Here is a 21,626-nt window from a genome sequence, read left to right on the forward strand (position 1 = left end):
AACAAACGCAACAATATGTTATCACAACATTTGAATTGAATGGTAATCATTTTCAAAATGAATTTGAAATGAATTTACCAAATAACATGATTGTTAGGTTTCCATTTGTGACCTTGTTTCACCACTCACTGTCCCCATTCAACATTTTGTTCTCTTTAATAAAAAAACAACAATATAAGAAGGTTAATCTTTAACCTCAACCAGAAATTAATTAACAAACACAAACATAACATTGTGATATCATAACATCTTAATGATCTTGAAGATAAATAATATTGTTATAATAGTATAACTTATTCATTTCTTTAAAAATATATAGGATTAGGTCGCAAGATCAAATGTAGTTATTATTTTAACTATTCACTGTTCTGGCTGTTTATCAAATGCTTTGTTTTTATTATGTTGCTTTTTTTCATGATGTTTTACTTACCAATTTATCTGGTGGTTGTTAACCCTTTTATGGAAAGAGTAATGAATTTTGAACATAAACATTAGTTTTGCGCGTCGTACTGTCTCGTTCTTCACAAAATATTATTTTGAGAATAATCAAAACATAATGCATTATGATTGTAATGATTTGGTTTTTTCTGACTTCCAAATCATTAGATAATTATTATTTCATCTCTGCTATGTTGTTATCATAGTTTTGATTTGAATACATTTTGTGCTGGTTATTGTCTATGATTTATTCTAAATGGATTCAATGATATGATTTGTAGAAATATATTTCTAAATTATGAATTAAATTATAAATTTATTAAATGTATATGAATTCACTGCACTATGTTGAAATAGATTTAGTTTGTACAAATTGTATCGTTGAATCCATTTAGTGTAAATCATATAAACAACCAGCACAAAATATATTCATAGTGGTTTAACAAGCTTGCCTTCCAATTCCAAGGTTCATGGTTCAATCCTGACCTAGTCTTACAGGATTGTTACTCACTACTTTATTAGTTGAATGTACTTTTTACTGTATTAAATCCATCCTGTAATTGGCAAGTTACTCGTTTTTAGATGAGAATAAAATTGTAAAAAATGTTTTTAGAAATTATTTAATTAGACTCATTTTTAGTTAACATTTCATGTTGGAACTTTAAACAATTTCAGTTACAGTTGTCTATATTTACAGTACAAACTTAGTACTATAATTGATTGTATCTTAACAGGAAAAACTAAGAGACAAGGAGAAGGCAAAGCTTTTACCAACAGCAGCCAAAGCAAAAGGTAGGACCTAACTAATTATTTTTTCATCATTATTTCTCATACCTAAATCTTGCTGATTGCAGTGTTTTCGGACAGTTTAGTTTTATGCATCTTTTTGTACAGAAACATTAAAATTGAATCAAGCTTTTTCCACCATCTCTATTCTAAGGTGGTAAGCTCACCTTTGATTGAGATATTATATTCTTTTGTCTTAATGCCTATACGTCCTAAACTTTCTCAAATTGTTTGTGATAGGAGGGAGAATGAGAAATTTACTTTTGAACAGCTAAAAGGTAGAAACGTCGTACTATGAATTATGATAATTTATTTAAAGTAAATATTTGTATTTGTATTCAACATTTTCGACAAAGAATACAATACAAGTAAGGATTTAAATAATTAAAAGTATTATACCATAACACTTCGAAAAGAAGCCCATGGGCTTATTTTTTAAGGACTCTTCCGGGCTTTCATTCATTGTTTTCGAGATTTTATGGTATGTTTAATTTGAATCTGATGGAACTTTTGCATGTTACATATTGAAAAAATAATCAATATTAAGCACAAGTCTTCAGGCGCGGATTTAGGCGGGGGCTAAACAGGCTTTATAGTCCCGCTTAAAATTTAACAGCCATGTCTTTTTAAAATAAAATAATGATAATAATAATAATTTTTATTTTTCTGCAACCCGACGGATCGTTTTTAACATTTATGAAATATTTAGCCCTCCCTAATCTATAATGCTAGATCCGCCCCTGGTCTTATTGCATAAAACTAATAGATACAAAGATATACCACATACCATAACTATTATATCAACCAATAGACCATGTGGATGAAAAATGGTTTATATCAAGTACACAATTATGTTATTGAGGCAGAATCAGAATTATCAATGCACAATAACAATACTATGATGAACATGAACGTTTTATGATGTGTTGCGATTCAGATTTATTATACCATGTTACGTTGTACAATAGAAAATTGTCTATTCAACAAAAAGGAGTGCAAATAGGAAAAATATATCATTTTCTAGATTGAATAATTTTCATACAATACTGATGTGTATGTCATCCATTAAAATTTATATATAAAAGAATTATGAAAATTATACTGGAATATAATCCTTTAGTGCGTAATAAATCATGCAATCACGGTCGAACGGTAATAAATGCCAACATTAGAATTTTTGTGACATAGTCATCGGAATACAGATAGGCAGAGGGTACTAGTAATGTAGTGATTTGTATGTGTAGTGGATGGTGAGGTACTGGCAATGATTTGTATGTATTGGATGATGATATTGTACATGACGGATGGGCAGACATGACACCTCAATAGTTAATCTTATAACTCCATAAAAAATATTGAAAAATTGTATAAATGTGTGTGCTGCAAAAAGAATTATGTAGGCCTAAGCATACTGAAGGAATAGAAAGGAAATTTGAGAAGAAAAAAAATGTATGGTGATAGTATACAAACAATACAATGTCTTTATTATTTTTATTTTGTGGTGTGTATGTAGTTTTTGTAGAAACTTAGCTGGGTCTCAGAGACATCCTAAAACTACCATTCTATGATTAAGGTTTATCGCAAATAGATTGATTTCGCGAGGAACGTCATTCCACAATGCATGATGGGAATGGTTTGGGAGTAAACGTCACAATGCGTATGTGACATTTGCTCCCAAACCCTTTGCTATTTGCGATAAACCTTATGGATGACTCACTGACTGAAGGATCATAAAGTGGACAATACTATACCGTTTGATTTTTACATTTCATTCAGCAAAAATGACAAAAAATTAAATGTAAAGATCATTTTGTAATAATTGTACATTTGAATATTGTAGCTGAATGTTACCGTTTACAATACAAAACAATTTAAAATATATTTTGATACAAAAGAAATTTGTTTCTGTTTATTAATTTTCATTTTTTCTTACTCCTTCTTTATTACTTTAACATTGTATTAGATATGTATATATCTCTCGGTATCTTTATTGGTGTGTTCTTTTCTGAACTTATATAGTGAATCTTTCATTTTCATTTAATTTATTTTGTCTCCATAAAAATACAATACAAAATGTACAAGAAAAAACAACAACTTTGGTATTATTTTGTCTTTTCCCCTCTTATTGGGGACATATTATTGTTTATTTTATTTATTTATTTAACTTTATTTAACAAGGGTAGCTCTAAACAGCTGTACTACAGCAGTACAGCTGACTTGAAGAGGCCCTCTTAAAAACAATACAAAAAGATACAGACGACATGCAAACATAAAGACACAAGAGGATCCATAAAGTTAAACAGATAAAAAAATGTAAAAATTCATACATGTAAAAAAATTAGAAAAATTTTAAAATTCATTAAAAAAATAAAACTTTAAAGTTCATATTAAAATGACATTTGTACCAAATATTGCTTATATTATTGCTTATCTTTGATTTGAGATATGATTTTAACTTGGTTTTAAATTCAGAATAAGATATATTGCATTAAAATAAGGTTAATACTGTTCTACGACACTCACTATTTGCAAATTTCCCTAATATTTTCGGAGAAACCATTCCCCGTCCTCAGCGGGTGTTGGCTGACTGACGACTGATTGACTCCCTACTTCTGGACGTAGATGGCGTCCTACTCGGTGTTTCTAGTAGAGATATATTGATATAAGATATTGCATTTAAAGGGGAGAGAATTAGGAAAGGAAGTGGCTCTGTAATAAATGTTGCCATCTCTGTAGATCATACCTTATGTTATACAATATGTATCTCTTTATTATATATTTACCATGTCCTTCATCTTCACACATCTTGTCAAAATGTTTAAATCTTCACCAAGAAAAGCACTTTTTAGTCATAAATAATAAGAACAGTTAAAACTACTTCATTAATGTTTGATAGCGAGGTAAGTGCACCTATATTAAGATAACTTATTAATTAATTCTCTTTACACTACACCTAGCATTGATCCTTCAAGCCTCTTATAGGTGTACAAAATACATGTTCACTTTAATTTGACTTTCCCCAAGTGAAATGTGATTAATATATGTGTATGTTTGTTCTAACTTTTTGACATTTTTCAACAAATAGTATCATATGATGTTCTTTTTTAAATTAAAGATATATTGTCCCCTGAAAAAAAATGTCTCTTTATTATTATTTTTATTTTGTGGTGTGTATGTAGTTTTTGTAGATACTTAGCTGGGTCTCAGAGACATCCTAAAACTACCATTGTTCTAATTTTTTGACATTTTTCAACAAATAGTATCATGTTCTTTTTTAAATTAAAGATATATTGTCCCCCTGAAAAAAAATTATTTTTTTAAAAATAGTTGTTCAGGTTTTAAACAAAATTGTAATAAAACTACAAATATGCCTATTCAACGTTTGATTTGATTCACTTATTTTTCATGTTCTTATGGTAAATACATTAATCTAATAATAGATAATTTGAAAGTAAACAAAATATCAAAAAATACATCACATCTTGACTATTTCAATTTGTAAAACAAAATATTTATCATTATTTGTGAATGGCAATAATTTAATTTTGCGACTAACAAGTGAAAAGTGTAAACCTCCCACAAGAGTGTAGGATGATATCGTAGGATGGTTGTTGGATTCATGGATTGTAAAGTGCACAGGAATCATATCATAGAATTGAAAACAGACTTAGCTATACTTAATATATTGAAAACTAATGTACCATCTGTCAACACTATATTCCACACACTAATCTTGTTTAACATTATTTTGTTGTTGCTTGTTGATAACAAAATGAAATAATATATTTTCCGTATGTGCAAAAGATTTTACTTATTGTACAATAATTGTTTTACGATAAACAAATTAAACTTTGAGTTTAGTATAAACAAATTGAAATATTGAGTTATTTTGCAAAACTTGATGTTAAATATGTTCATAAATGTTTTCTCAATGAAAAAGTTGAAATTGTTTATAGTAGAAATCACCAAAAAATTAACAATATGAGAAAATATAATTAATACTCATCTTTTGGCCTAGCAGTTAAGAGGGTAACCCCCTCCCCGTTCTGTAAACGAGACGCCAAAGGTTAGAATCATCTTATTCTAATTTGTGCATTTAATATTGATTTATAAATTTAAAAAAAAAGTATAATGATATTACAAACACTTGAAAAATATAAAATAATGCAATTAATGTTAATTAATGATTTAAAAAAAATGATGTTGAACTATGAAATTAAAGATATGAATACTTTTATAATGCACTTTAGACTTCCATCACTTTATTGCAAACATTTTGATCTAGTAAAAATATTTGATATGATTAATGACTATGTTATATTGTTTGCTATTTTATGTAAGTATTTTATGTTAAGTATTCTTTAAGCAATTAACCTGTTACTGAAATAAAACATATTTTTCTTCTTTTTATTCTTAATGGAATTTCGTTATAATTATGTACTTTAAATACTTTAATAAAGTGGAAAACTGAGTTTATTTCTTTTAAAAGTAGATTCATTGCATAATAAATTTTGAATTAACCCACTATGGATATTAGTATTCATATTTATATCAGATAAATTACTGTCCTTTTAATAGAGTAAAGTGATATTAAAAAGTTGTCATTTTGTTGTATCATGGATCAGCCTTTTTGCTAAGTATTTATCATTCTGTAATTTTTAAAATATCTTTTTATGTACTGTGTGTTCATCTGTCTGATTGACTGTTTCAAAAATATTTTTATAATTAATAAATAATAAACACCTAAAAGGTTAACACACACACTTTTTATTATTATTATTTTATTCTAGTATATATTAAAACATTTTAAAATTGCAGACAAGAACTGAATTACATCAAAATTTACAATTGAATTAAGAAGAACATTAAAATACAAAACAGACATACATAATAATATTAAAAGTAACAAATGTACAACAATATATTAAAAATATTAAAATTTCATTATCATAAAAAAACCCCTTAGCCTGAAAAATGACATGAATACAAAATGTCAATGTGAATATCTATAGTAACTATACTAGAACTAATTTATATTCTTTACCAGTATTAATCGGCAACAACTATTGGTAAAGTAATGCAGAGCAAATATAACAATACCATTAATAGAGGATCTTGCAAGAAGAAATTTCTGTTAACGCAAGACCCAAAACAAGAAGAAAAGAAAATGTATTTATATAAATAGAAAAAGAAAATAAATTTATTATAAAATTATATAATAAAATAAGGTCATGACAGATCAGAAACAAGCATTCTGATATAATTATTCATGCCATCGTTCCTACAATTTTAGCTTTATTATTTATTATTTCCCATTTACTCTTTTTATTTATTTATTCTTTAGTCATTGTTTACAAACTTTGTTTACGCTATTTTATTGGAAAAGACAGAATTGTGTTTTTATTATTTTTATCATGATTAACTTTGCAAAAATAATTATTAAAAAATATATATTATCTAATATTTTGTATGTGATATATATAAAATAAATAAAAATATATTAGTTATTCTTATTATTTATTTATTTATTCAAGGTACAAAAAATACCAACACAGGATCACCATCTAATATAAAATTTGATTTACATAAAAACATATTGAACATAAGAAAACAAACATATTTATATAAACTTTATTCATCATAAATCTAAATATCCATTTATGAATATTGTTCTTGAAGATGAAACATATTTATAAATACTTTATAAATACAAAATATATTACATTAAAATACTCTTGAATTTTTTATGTTATTATTTTTATTTTAATTCACATTCAACAGGGAGCTTTACAAAATGGAATACATTAACCAAGAAACAAACCATTTCTTAATTTTTAATTTGTTTTTTTATTATATTTTTAAAGAATATATCAAATATAAAGTAAAAATATGTTTAATTCTAATTGGCATAATTTAAATGATTCAATTATTAACACATAATAAAGGAGTCCTTTCAAACACTTTAAAAGTTAATACACAAATAATTTTATAAATATTTTTATGGTTTAATTTGTATAATACATAAAAGATAGTGCTGGAAATCCAAATGGTTGAAAACAAGATGACTATAATCCCAGATATATAATACTTGAATAGAACAGTAACAGTATCCGTAAAATATTGTGGGCACGTACGCCTCGAGCTTCGCTATGCCTCATGCGTATGCTTCTGCACGGAGACATGATCTATCTCAACGTTTACTCAACCCATTAGCGTAGTTAAAGGCCGTTTGTCCCCGCGATACACCGGGAACCTGATCTTGCTGTTCGACAATTACCGGCAATTTGTTCGAGTAGGTACTAATGTTGGTAATACTTGAGAACTAAAGTTTTCCATTAGTAAACGCAACAAACAACGTGTAACGTGGTAATTACCCTGTGTGTTTGATATCCTTAAAAGCGAAGGAAAAAGAAAAGCTACTCATAATGATGGATTATTGTTTAAAAAATAAAGCTTTTCCTAGTTTTTCTTTTCTTTATTTTTATTGCAGTATCACATATGAAATCAAATGATTGATTTTTGATGCGATATCAACCTCTTTTTTCTTGCGTATATCAAATTTGAATGTTTTAAAATAGAAAACAATTTGCAATGATCAAAGTAATTGTTGTGAACGTTTGCTTGTTTAAGCAGAAACCAGTTGAACAAAAGGACAATGTAAACTAATGTTGATCTATTTTGACTATTTAAAAAAAAGAAAATCCTTATTTTTATTTACTGTTATCATTTATTGGTTAGATGTTTTGATGAACTCAATACTGAATACATTGAGTAAAATGTGTAGGACTTTTTTAAGACTGAGAGACGGGGTATCTTTAATTGGAATGAAATCTGGAATAGATTTTAATTTAGATAACAGCAATTTAATATCAAAATATATTCTGAATAATTTAATACTTTATGTCCTTGTAAAGTGTAAAATTGAGAAAATTACGTGTCAGAAAATAAAAGATCAAAGAATGAATGAATACGGTAGATAGGAAATTGTTACCACCTTTTACCATCATTGTAATTTTCTTAACTTAAAATCTGTTACATTATTTATTCTAATGTATTGAGAAAAATTAATTCTGTTGCTTTAATATAGATATGTGCGATTGTTGTGTTGTGTAATTTTTCATCCAAGACTACATATTGAATATAGATCAAAGGGTTCCTCCGGTATTGGCTTCAAATATCACAAACCATATTCCATTTTCTCTGATTGCTTGCCACAATGTTTTCACAATATATATTAGTGTAAATTGGAAATCAGGGTAAAATCGTGTCAAATATTGAATTTCTTTTTGTAATAATGGATTGTATACAATGATTTTCATTTATTTAATTGATTAATGGTTTCTCCTACATTGTTATAACTGCTTATACCTTCTAGACTGTCCTTGCTATTTTATTAATTTTAATTAAAAACTGTCTAATCCCTTCTAATTATCGATTCAAAGCTTTTTTAGAAATTAAAGAAACACGGTTTTTTTTAGTGTAATCTTTTCCACAGAGAATATTGCCCTTCTATGCTGGGAATAGTAATTGAATTTTTACCAGGCCGGTAATTTTTTTACTTGACTTTTTAGGGCAAGTGAAACAAGATTTTTATTGTAATACAGATTGATTTATCAAATTGGCGCCATCCAGCTATTTTTGATGGACATAAAATTAATACGATTAATTAATTAAAAATAAATATTGTACCATCATTATTATAATGATTTTGTTAGTCTTTCAACTGTCTTCGATTTGTAAATAATGCTATGCTAGATTAAAATAAAAAATATTTTTATTTTGTTTAATATTATTTAATATTAAATTACCACATAAGTCTATCACACAATTTGTGTAGTATTTTTTGAAAGTTTTTTTTCTTTTTGTACCATAAAAGGTTACAGAATTCTTGATAAAAGTAATTTTGTAGCCCTTGTTCTACAACTTAGCTTAACTGGTTTTACTCACATAACTTCTTTTTTGCATAAATTGAAATTAGCTATGACGTAAATAAGAAGTTGTATTATATTAAAACCCAGTTTTTTTTATAAACACAGAGGCAGTCCAACATAGTTTTGTCAAAGTATGTTTTTTTAAAGTGAGCCCTCTATATTTGTGATGCCATCTAACAATAGGTCTATTATTATGTTAAATGTACAATTTATAAAATAGTAGAAGTTGTCATTGTTACTATTTGTTTTAAATATTTATGCTGCAATTGCATTATATAAAGGAAACAATTATTATATATTTAATTTTTCAGTTTTTTTTTTGTCTAGGATTATTAAGCAGAGGGCCTGTATGTAAATGTTACGATTTCCGTACCTTTTACTTATTACTGGTCGAGTTCATTTTCACTCTAGGAATCTTCTTTTTATTTAATTTAAAAAATAATTGTTGTTCTTATCACAAAGCAACTTATCAAATCAACCAAAAACATCAATTTTGGTTTTGTAAATTAAAGTGTACACATCACATCAAAGATCAATCTTTCAACAAATGCAAATGTTTACAAACATTCGCAGGCCGATCGCCTTGCTAGCGCCACCGTGTAAATACCAGATGACTGTGAGCTAATCCCGAGGCCCCTAATGTGAGATTAAACCTCCATGATGGACCAGCTAGACACGCGAAAGCTTAAATCTTACGTATCAATTAAAGCGAACATGGATAATTCCCGCGAGATTGACATGATCCTGGCAATTGCTGACTGACAAACAACATGCAGTATTGTGTTAGTCCCCAAGGTATAATAAAAAGCGTTGTTGTAGGCAATAAACAGTTTCCTATGACCACTGGCTATCACTCAATTATCATATTCCAGCCACCATTACAAAGGAAGCAATGATAGGTGTCATTAAACATGTTTATTATTTATTTATCATTTTGGTAAAGTAGTAATAAGAGATGAGATCTTTCTCTCAGCATTTAAAATGTTAAAAGTTAAGTAGTGAATCACCAGTTTAAAATTTTACTATCTTGTTGTGCAATAACAATATGAACAAACTTGTTTATCATATTGATACATAGCTTGTATGCTGTTATTACCAATTATGTATTTAAAAAACACATACGGGTTTAGACTAATAAATTTAATGATTTATTATATAGATATGTATAACATTTCTATTTTTAAATTAGATAAATTTCCCAATCAGAAAATGAAAAATTTAACAAAAATATAATATATGACAAAAAATTGAAAAATTGGGTTACAAACTCAACATTTTATTATTTGCTTCAGATTGTTTTATGACGAAAACCTTAATCTTTTAACACTGATATACGCTATTACATTAAAAATGTTTTCTACAATTTTTTTTTTAAATATGACAATTATGCATGTGTTTTGTGTAGGGAAATATATGCCTTTGGTATTAAATTATTTAAAAAAAATAAAATTATATACAAATATAGGTTTAATTGAGAATGAAACATAAGAAGGAAGTATTTAAACTTAATTTATCACTTAATTGAAACTAGCTTGTGCTAAATTCTATGTGTTTGTCACCTGAAGTGTCCCAATATTAAAGTGTAATTATTAAGGTAATCACTTATGCATTACTATTATCATTTTCAGTAATTTTCTTATGATAATAAATTAGTCTGGTGATATACATTATTATCTGAATACATTTGTAATCCGATATGTATTTTTAGTTTTTCTTGTTCATTGCATCTAATCTTTGACCTTGGTATTTTCATATAGTTTTCCATACAATACTTTGTTTAATTTGTTTATAGAATATTTGCTCCATATTCAATTGATTGAAAACCTTTGCAATGACGTTTTGTCCGTCTAACCGTTTATCTCACCTTTCTTCTGTGATCATTCATCCGCGTTAAAAAATTCTTCAAAAGTACAATGAGATTTTTTCGCATATCTTTTGTTGCTTTTATCCAGGGTTGATTGAATAAGATAAAAATATGTATGCAAGAGGTGAACACTATTGATTTTAACTAAAATTCTTTTAAATATGTATTTAAACTAATTATATGATGACAGTCATATCTATAATTTTGTTGGTATTTGTTAAAATTAGTAGCCTATGTAGGAAGAATGAAAAACTTAATTTTTTTTAGTAAAAATAAAATGAAGTATAGCTTGATAGCAATTCCGATTCCGAAGATGCATACGGTACATAAACTGACTAATAATAGTAATAATTTATTGGTACACTCTTTTGTAATGTGAGGAACACTTTCGTAGAAGGTTCGACCTTATAACAATAACTATACAGTATTAACAAAGTATCAAATGAAATATTTTTTAAGAATCGAAATAATTACTGTTAAAACAGCATTGTAAGGCATGACAACACTCTCATGCCAGGAGAGCTTCTACCATGAAAGAGCAAATTACTTAAAGAAATAAAAACGAAGCAGAAGAAACAAAAATAATATAATATTATTAATATAGAGCTCAGTCTTTCTTACTTTCACACAGGAGAGGGGTTGGTTGAACATTAGAATAAAGTCAAAAATAAATTACACTTTCAAACAAATCAACAAAAAGGACAAAAAGTGTAAAATCGTATGGTTACAAATTAAATACTGACTTCTTGGCACAAGAAGACATTTCTAATAATCAATAATTAAATCTTAATATTTCATTTATATCAACATAAATTCTAAAGATATTGAAATCATACTAAAATGCTTTCAAACTATGTGATAACTATACTACTATGATAGTAGACCAGTTTGTTGGTAAAGTTTTGTTTAAGAATGCATTTGCAGATAGGTAATTTTCTTTCTTTCCTCTTTTAAATTAAATAATGTAAAATGTTTATTTCATTAAACCTTGATTGGTTGACTGATATCATGTCCGTATACGTGTTCGCACACCCTCACCGTATACTATGTGCGTGTAAACTACATGCACACGTGTAAACTGTCATATCAACCACAAAGATAATGTTTGTTAAACTACCTTGTAGGCTGAGATTTTTCTCTGACAGCTGGTTGGGCTATTTAATATTCTATGAGGGTTCATTTCAATAATTTCTTGGGGCTAAATTTGCCTTGGGAATCAATAAGATTTAAATGATGTTTGGCATATTCAATACTATATTTATTATTGATTGCATCTTAATACTAGTTATGATTTTGTCATGTCTATGAATATGATATAAATTATTTGTATACAGTTAAAAAGCTTTTTTTTAAATAGTGATTACAAAGATGAAAATATGTATAAGATAAACCCTTATATATTGTTTTTGATTGCCATTCATTAAATTATGCTAATTAGGATGCATAAATATGACTAATTTTTTATAATGTTCTATATTATAATTACATTTTAAGATCATAATTTTATTTGATGTTGAGATGTCTTTATTTTTAAATTATTAAAGATTAGAATATAATATTTATATATAAGTTGAACCCTTATAGATTTTGAATTATAAATTTAAATTAAATGTATGCAGAATAATAACAGTAAAAAAAAATTAAATCCATTAAATTATTTAAATGTGGAATTGCACATTAAAGCTGTTTGCTCTGAAAAATTTTAAAAAAAAATAATTTAAAAACAATTTTTTTGGGGTCAAAGAATGACTAACGATTATGACCCAAATGCCACCACAGAGTTGTATATCAACATTATTATTTAATAAGTGTTGAATGTTGATGTAAAAAATTAGATTCCTGTATACAATTACCCCAATCTGACCAATTGAGACTGCCAACCCTGCGGTGAATGTTTTCATAATATAAGTACTCCCCACCGGTGTTGTGCCCAGGGTCTGTCTGCGTTTGTTTCCAAACTTGGCCTGGCTAAGCAGTAAATTGGTAAACTGTTCTAAATGTAACCTCATTTGTCATTATGTTAGGCAGTTTTACCCTGATACCTAAAGCTAGGTTACATCAATACAGATGCGGTATGTTCACAATCGGTACATGCACGTAACCAATGACTTCCACCCGATAAACATTTGCCTATATAACCCCTCCTGTATGTTCAGCGTTGGTCGAGGGAATAGAAGAGAAACAAGCAGGGTTGACGTATTTTGTGATTAGATTTGATCAAACTGTGAACTTGCCCGGAGCTTGCCGGTAGGACGACCAGAGGGTAACCAGTGGATGTTGCTTACATAATACAAGTTTATACAGCTCCTAAAAATATGCCAAATGACATACATGATTATACATGAATAAGAATTTATTGGTGTAAGCCATGAGGCATGGTATACATTCAACACCTTTAAATAGATTTCACAAATTTTCATTTTGACAATATATAATAAATAATATATTATTATTTTATAGTTTTGCTATTCCTAGTAGTTATTGTATAAGAAAGTGTAACAATGTTTCACTAAAAAAATCTGCATGCTTAGATACTGTTATAATAAAAACACCATATAAACATTCAATATTGCTTTTAGCCTTACATTATGGTATATAAACAGTTTGCCTATACCTTCCCCCACTTTTTAGCATTTTGTTTAGGTCCCTGGATCCTTGGTCCCTAGATTCTTGGGTCACATTAGATCTTTGATCCCTGAATACTGGGTTCCTAGATTCTTGGGTCCCTAGATTTGGGGTCCCTGGATACTTGGTCCCTAGATTCCTGAGTTCCTAGATTCTTAGGTCCCTAGATCTTGGGTCCCTGGATACTGGGTCCCTAGATTTGAGGTCCCTGGATACTGGGTCCCTAGATTTGGGGTCTCTGGATTCTTGGTTCCTAGATTCTTAGGTCCCTAGATCTTGGGTCCTTGGATACTGGGTTCCTACTGTAGATTCCTGAGTTCCTAGATTTCGGGTCCCTGGATTCTTGGGTTCCTAGATTCTTGGGTTCCTAGATTCTTGGGTCCCTAGATTCTTGGGTCCCTGGATCCATCCATGCACCTCTTCTTTATTTACAAATGTCTGCTTTTCAAGGTTTTATTAGTAATATTAAAATAGTAATATAACTATAACAAATCTTTTGCCTTTCAAATTCAATTCAACGTCATGCCTATTTTTTTATATGATTAAATAATCAATCTTATATTTTCTATTTAAGTTGAAAATGTCATTTATCAGAAATGAGTACTTGAATATCCTGCGATATTTACGTTTTACAAGATGAATATCCTGCGATATTTCATTACAAACGAGAGGAAGCGCGCAAACATGCACAAAACTCAGGCACGCATCGGGAATTAATAAATTTTGTTTTTTTTTACTTGCAAGCCAGATCCAGTGATAATTTATTACTTCAACCTTTTAGAAATTGAATTGATTTAGTTTAGTTCGGGGCACAGTGGAATTTTGTCGTTTAATAATGTATGCGCTGGCATCACGGAAGCATGCGGTTTACGAACGAATGAATGGAGGAAATACCGCACAGGAAATGTCTAGAAAGATGAGATAGCTAATTGGTTAGACTTTGTAACAAACATCAAATAATGTAAGCACCACCACTAAATCATTAATTCAACATTTTATGGGCAACATGCCTTAAATGTCACAATCTTTGGTTCAAATCTGTTAATTTCTTGTTAATGACAATTTGTAAGGTAGGTTAAATCCTTGATAAAGTACCAATTCCATTTAAAATGTGTCGTGGTTACAAGGAAAAAATATTATTTAGTCCAAACCAAAGCATTGTACTACAGTACAACAGTAGTTATAATATGGAATGATTGTAGAATCTGTAGTCTATTCTCACTGCTGGTTATTTATCATTGATTCTTTCTTACATAATAGTTTTTATAAATTACTTGGCATATATAAAGAAAAAACAATTACTTCTCACTTTGCATAATTTTAAATTAGTATAGCTTGCGGAAACACATCAATTAGTTTTATAACACCATTTCTACAATGGTTTTCTTTTGATTGTCTTATTTTGTTCCTATCCCCCTGGTGTTGCCATGAATAATAACAAACGGCGGATGTGTTTTTAATGGAGATCATTGTAAATAAAACGCCTACTCAAATTGACCGTGTAAATGTGATGTTGTTACGCAGAGAGGAAAAGCTTGTCGCTAATGGAGTGTCATAGACGAACAAATGTCGTCTTTCTCACACATTACAAGTATCTCACGATTGATGCAGAGTAACTGATAGGCTAGTATTTAATGGAGAACATTTTAGTGTTATTACCGTACTATTGGCTGGTAGTACTTGTTAATTACAATACCAGCTGTGTTGATTCTCATGCTTTACTCAGTAGTGGTGAACTCTTATTTGTTTCTGTGTTTCTGATGATGACGGCGACGTAATAAATGTTACAATACTAATCAACCATTTGTCATCCCAAGTTATTCTTTGTATAAACACACTACTATGATTCAAATGTCTTGAAATCTTATTTTGATTAGGTGCGTCACATTTTTAGTTTCATTGTAATTCTTTAATTTTGTCTTTTTTTAAATCAGTAAGTTATATTTATAGTCAAACTTTATTTAATAATTTTTTAGTGTGTTCGCCTTCCAATCCAATGCAAGTTCAATGTATCTACTTCCAAGAGTGTTGTCGGCCCATTACATTGCTCTAACTGCAAGTTTATTATAATCACATATTTTATATCATGGAAGAGTTGTTTGTGAGCTTTGTTAAATTGATTATATTTATCGCTATCCTTAGCACTTTGAGATTAAAACAAAGATAATAATAAAATTATTATTATAGATTGTACTGTATTATTTTACATTATAAATCATCATGTTTGTTTTGAAATACTCTGTTATGTTTTAAATTAATATCATGAATGACTTAACTACTCATGTTTACTTATTTTATAATTAACACATACTTTGTTAATGACATCATCAAATATACACCTCAACTTGATTATCTTTACACCCCCGCTGCTTTCTGATTGGCCATTTATTTCAGATAGGATGCGACGGTAAAATCATATGTTTTTGTCATGAAGTGTTTTAATAATGTTACTACTCATTGAAAAAAGAACCAAAAAGTGAAGTGATTTTCGGTAATTTGAGCAGTTCCATTAGAGTCTGGTAATAAATCGCTGCGATAGCTGAATCTCCAGAGAGCCTTCTGACGGCTGAATTATCCGCTCTGTAGGATCTAAGTCAGGCACGCGTCTAATGCATTACCAACGGTCTTTACTGCAATTATTTCACATAAGCACAAATAAATCTCTCTTGTCCTTATGCTTAGTCATAGCGAATAATGCATAGAACTGTGTATTAATCATTGCATGGCTGCAGGCGCCAACTACACATAAGAGCTAGTCCATTAGCCGAACGCGGAGAAGTACTCGTTCTGTAAAACGAGCGATGTATTCCCTGTACGCAAACGTAGATTAACGACTCCATCAGGTGTACGACTCGATGTCAGCATTTATAGATCGTGCATATGATATTTTCAAACAGTCACTATCGTCATGGTAATGGCGTTAAAACATGCGCATTCAACAGCCCGGGTCTCGGTTGTCTCATTGTTAAAATATCTTGCCGCCTTTCCATCGTAACAGCTTCCTGTGTGGGTTAAATCGCAGTGTATTGTCACCTCGGGGCATTCAGGATGCAAGTTAAATATTTCACCCCTTGGTTTTTTTTTTATATACCCTGGGAGATGCTTTCTCGTGTCATTTACGAGATTGATGTGATAGTGTGCAGTGATGCGGATAAACCATTGGAACCAATCAGAATCTCATCAAACACTTTAAACGATTTATACTATTCAAATTACAAAGAGATTTACATTAGGAAATGTATTGATAGGATTACACCATTACAGCCAATACAAATAAAAATCAAATTTTATTGACTTTGTGGTTTAGTTGATTATTAAATCATTAGGTTCGGTGTTTATTATTAGAATAATAATGTTAGTGGCAAGATAAACACAGAAAAATACATAACAAAGGAATTAGAGAGTGAGATAATAATATTTAATTTTTATTAGTTAGTTATTATTAAATTTTTTTCTTTTACGTTTTTTTTTCTATGGAAGTTATTAATTTTATTAAAACTGCGAAATAGCCTATTCAAAATCCTTTTTTAATTAATCTTCATTTTTCATATTTTTAGGGGACAATACCTCTTTAGCGATTCCATATTTTCCTGTTAATTATTAAATCTTCTTAAAATTCATTGATAATTATTTTGAACAAGTAGAACTGTTTAGGTATCATATGAGCTAAATATCTTATTATCCATTGCTGTAGGTTAGTTAAGATGTAAAGACATTTACTTAGTATGTGTGTACATGCCTTGCACCAAACATTATAGACATTAATTATACATTGTCACAACATGATTAATTGATAATAACACTATGCTGTCTCGTTACCTTTGATAATCAACCAAATTCCGTGAATAAAAGCACTATATATAAACAAAAGTGTTTTTTTTTTCAACACAAGCTAATAATAATTAATATTTATCTTTGTATACATTTTTCAAAATATTTAACGCTTTAAAACCACACAATTTAATTTAATATTGTAAAAAAAAAGAACAGAAATGCATAAAAAATCACTCTTTATTCTAATTGTGTAATTTATTGGTAATGCCTTTTAAACATTAAAAACATGTTTTTCTGTTTTTTAAGTCTGATTTAATTTAGGATTTATACAATCCTATTTCTTTAGTACATTGCTTGTTGTACAGTTATAATCTTTTTCTTTTATTGTTCTTGTATTCTGTTATTGAAATTGATTGATTACCAATGAATGAATGAATGAATCAAAAAATTGGTAACTTACTGATAGCATTGCATAAATAAAAAGAAGATAATTAATAGACATGCAACATATAAATAATGATAACCATGTTATGTAGAGGTATAACAACAGTGTACAGGTTTATGTTTTTTAATTAAAATAGAGAATTGGTTGACTTAGACTCAACGTAAAATGTGCAGAGGAAGGAATGTAATATTATTTTGAAATATGTATTAAAAGTTATGATTATTATCATTGTTGAAATTCTATTATGATGTGAGATGTAGTGATCCGCTCTTGCTTCAGGCTCCAAATCAATGCATAAAATATGGCATTTATTTAACCACACTATTAACCACACTATGAACCAAACCCACATACAAATATGTTTTTCGCTGTTCAAATATGAAATTCATATTTTTAAATCGTGTATGTGCGTAATTTTAAATCATTTTGTATTTCCATAAGCGCGGTACTGTTTTATTTTACCTTTCAAATTTTATTTATTCAACAATGGATTCAAAAAATATGTATTCCTGCACTTGTGTATGTACATAATCGTGAATGAATATTTGACATCTCTTTGTTTTACCGAGTAATACCATTTTATTCTCTTTCTGATTTTATTTCTTCAACCACGGAAAAATATTAATGCATTTTTTTTTCTGTTGAAAGGTTGAAATCTGTCTTTTAATATTCCAAAATTGATTTTTACCCGATTGTATTTAGTTTAGTAGTACAAATTTTGCAAATGTAAAGATTTAGCATTGATTTTATAATGTTTTTTTAACATTTGTTTTTGTAGCGATATAATACTATATAATTTTAATAACTGGACCAAAAATCTTTTTGTACATTGAATCGTAATAATTATATCCTAGTGCATAGTTTATTTAGGTTGTATTTATTTGTTTAACTTGTTTCTTTCCAATTTTATTTCTTCAACCATGGAAAAATATGAATAAGCTGGTTTTTTTTTCTATTGAAAAAGTTAAAAAGTTAAATTATTATTCTTAGTCATGTACTCAATTTTTAATGTCAGTTTGTTATTTATTTGTTTTACCAGCCTGTACTCTTATATGTTACCTTTCCCATTCTATTCCTCTAACAATACAAGATCTATTAATCATTTGTAAATGCTTTTTCCATTTCAATTCCACAACTTCAATCTTAACAGTTTATAAATCATGATTTCTACATATTGACTTTTAAAGAAATGTTTTATTTTTTTTTAAATTTTGCAACGTTTTTATCCTGTTAAATTTACTCTAATAAAAATATATTTATATTACTTTGATTTCTTTTAAATATTTTGAAGTACCAATCAAACAAGTAATAAATATATTTATTTATATTTTGTCTAAATTCAAACATTCTAAAACCTTTACATTTTATACTAAAATAAAATTAAATATTTTAAAAACTATTTATTTTGAAACTATTAAATAAGCATATATGCTTATTAAATAGTTTCAATATTAATAATTACATTCGGTATAAAATTCAGACCTTACATTTAAAGTTCAATAACTTTTAAGGCATTTTGCGGTATGATGCATCAATGTAGCATGCTTTTATAATGCCTGGCATACGATAGCAGTAGTTTACAGATACTAACACAACTTTTTCTTCTATCACTGAAACTACTAACAGTCATAGCTCGAGGTGTACTATTGCAATCCTATTGTTAGAATTTAAAATTAATATATTTGTGTTATTGTCAAATGAAAACGGAATAATGAACACAGATAATTTTAATAGTGTCTGTTGTATTCACCGCTATCTCGTTTGGAAATTCTTTATTACATTGTAGCCCCGGGGAAATCTCTCATGGGACAGGCAAACCAGGCATCTAAACTACTGCTCTGCCTCAAATGCAAATCTCTCAGCCTAGTTTGAAAACAATTTTTATTAATAATATATTCATTTTATGGTAATATGGCAATTTCAATTTTGTAAGATAGGAATTCAACAATTTTATTTTACTTTAGTAAAATGTAAAGATTTTACAAATTTGTAAAATGTTTGATTTTAGACTAAATGTACAGATATTGATAAACAATCATATACACTGAAATGAATATATATTAACAAATAAAATGTTAGATTTTTAGTACAACTTTTAATTTTATTATGATTCATTAAATCTTTTTATCTTTTTTTTTCAATTTAATGTTGGTATCAATGTAGTCTGTCTTGTATATATTGCTAACCTTTTTTTTAAATCACTGCTTTGTGTTTGGAAATTTTTTGATACCAAATAATTTGATCAATGATATTAACAATATTAAATATTGAAGTTAGCGATATTTTTTTTTACTGTTTCCATCAGCTTTGATTTTAATTGATAACTCAAACAAAAATTATTTATGAAGTAAACTTATAGTAATTTCTAATTTTTCTATGAAAAAAAAAATCTTTTAGTAATATTTCTATATCAAAGAATATATTAAAAATACAAATTTGACTGAATTTTCTTAAACTAATAGAAATATGATAAATACTGAAACAAAATATAGCTGTTTTTAAATGACACAAGACACAATAAACCATACTTAATATACAGATAGATATTATAGTAGAAAACTAAATGTATTGGTGACAGTGATATTTGATATCAGACGATATAGTTTTATATTTTACATATTTGTATCATGTGTCATAAAGCATGGTAAATATTTGTAAGGGAAGATACCCCCCAGGCGGTTACTACCCGGCCACTGGACTCCGGCGCGGTTTTCAAACGTAGTTTAAAATCTTCCCAGTACAATTCCTGTCATTTTTATACCCTATGTGTATGGATGCGTGTATGGACAAATTTACAAACATTCTCTCTAAAGCTCTGTCTACATTATCAAACTTTATGTGACAAAAAAATGTGATGTGCCCATATATGGACATGATGATGTCATATCACTACCATATTTGGGCATATCACTGCCATATTTAGGCACATCGCATTTTGTTTTGTTTATATATTCAAGGGTAAAAACCCACCTATTTTGTGTCTTAATTTTTGTATTATGTTTTGATTACTTTACACATTATAGTAATTATATAAATAAAATAGATTAGATATTGATAATTTTTATTCATATATATACACAAGTACATGAAAATAGCTAAAATAATATAAAACGTTAAAATGTTAAATACAAATAAAATAATTTTTCTTGAGTTTTGCATTAAAAATATGATTTGCACACATTTAAAGTTGTTTGAACTGTAATTCCAACAAGTAAAATAAAATCAATGACATTTTGTTTTGAAATTTACACCACCATAAAATTTAACTACTTCTCTTTGAATATTTGTTTACTTTTTAAATTTTTTTACATTAATAAATGGTGATATTTAAATGTCACTTTGACATTTCTATCAGCATTATAAAACATTAATCCTTAGATAATTTAATTGATGTCTTATTACAACTATAGTCATTCTATTTTACTTATCTACTGCCCTCTAGACGTCACTATAACCAGCAATGTTGGTTCCCTTTATGCAGCAGTTTAGAATTATTGTTTTTCCATTCTATTTTTTTTTTTTGCAGTTTCTATCTATTCAGTAATGAAGGATTAAAAACAATTGATTATTTATGCTATGCTATGCTATGTTTCTTTAGAATATATTATATCATTAAAGAATAGATCTTTGGGATTTGCGATCTTTGTAGATTTGACTGTACTGCAAAAAATTGCAAAAAAAATGTTTTATTGTGAACTAAATACTCCTCCTACTTTTAGCCATGACGACAGTTAGTTGATCAAGTAAACTACTGTACACTCCA

The 21,626-nt window shown here is 28.1% G+C and overlaps 1 protein-coding gene across 4 annotated transcripts in view; it reads left to right on the forward strand.

The window, feature by feature from the left end:
* Positions 1-21,626, forward strand: part of LOC144853575 (S phase cyclin A-associated protein in the endoplasmic reticulum-like) — a 90,852-nt gene that overhangs the window by 33,721 nt on the left and 35,505 nt on the right. For all 4 annotated transcript variants that reach the window (XM_078711284.1, XM_078711287.1, XM_078711286.1 and 1 more), the window contains one exon: positions 1,173-1,230. In XM_078711284.1, the coding sequence (XP_078567410.1) occupies positions 1,173-1,230 (58 nt within the window). The remainder of the gene's footprint in view (positions 1-1,172; positions 1,231-21,626) is intronic.

The sequence above is a fragment of the Antedon bifida genome, chromosome 10 (assembly GCF_963402885.1).
Source record: "Antedon bifida chromosome 10, ecAntBifi1.1, whole genome shotgun sequence".
Lineage (NCBI taxonomy): Eukaryota > Metazoa > Echinodermata > Crinoidea > Comatulida > Antedonidae > Antedon > Antedon bifida.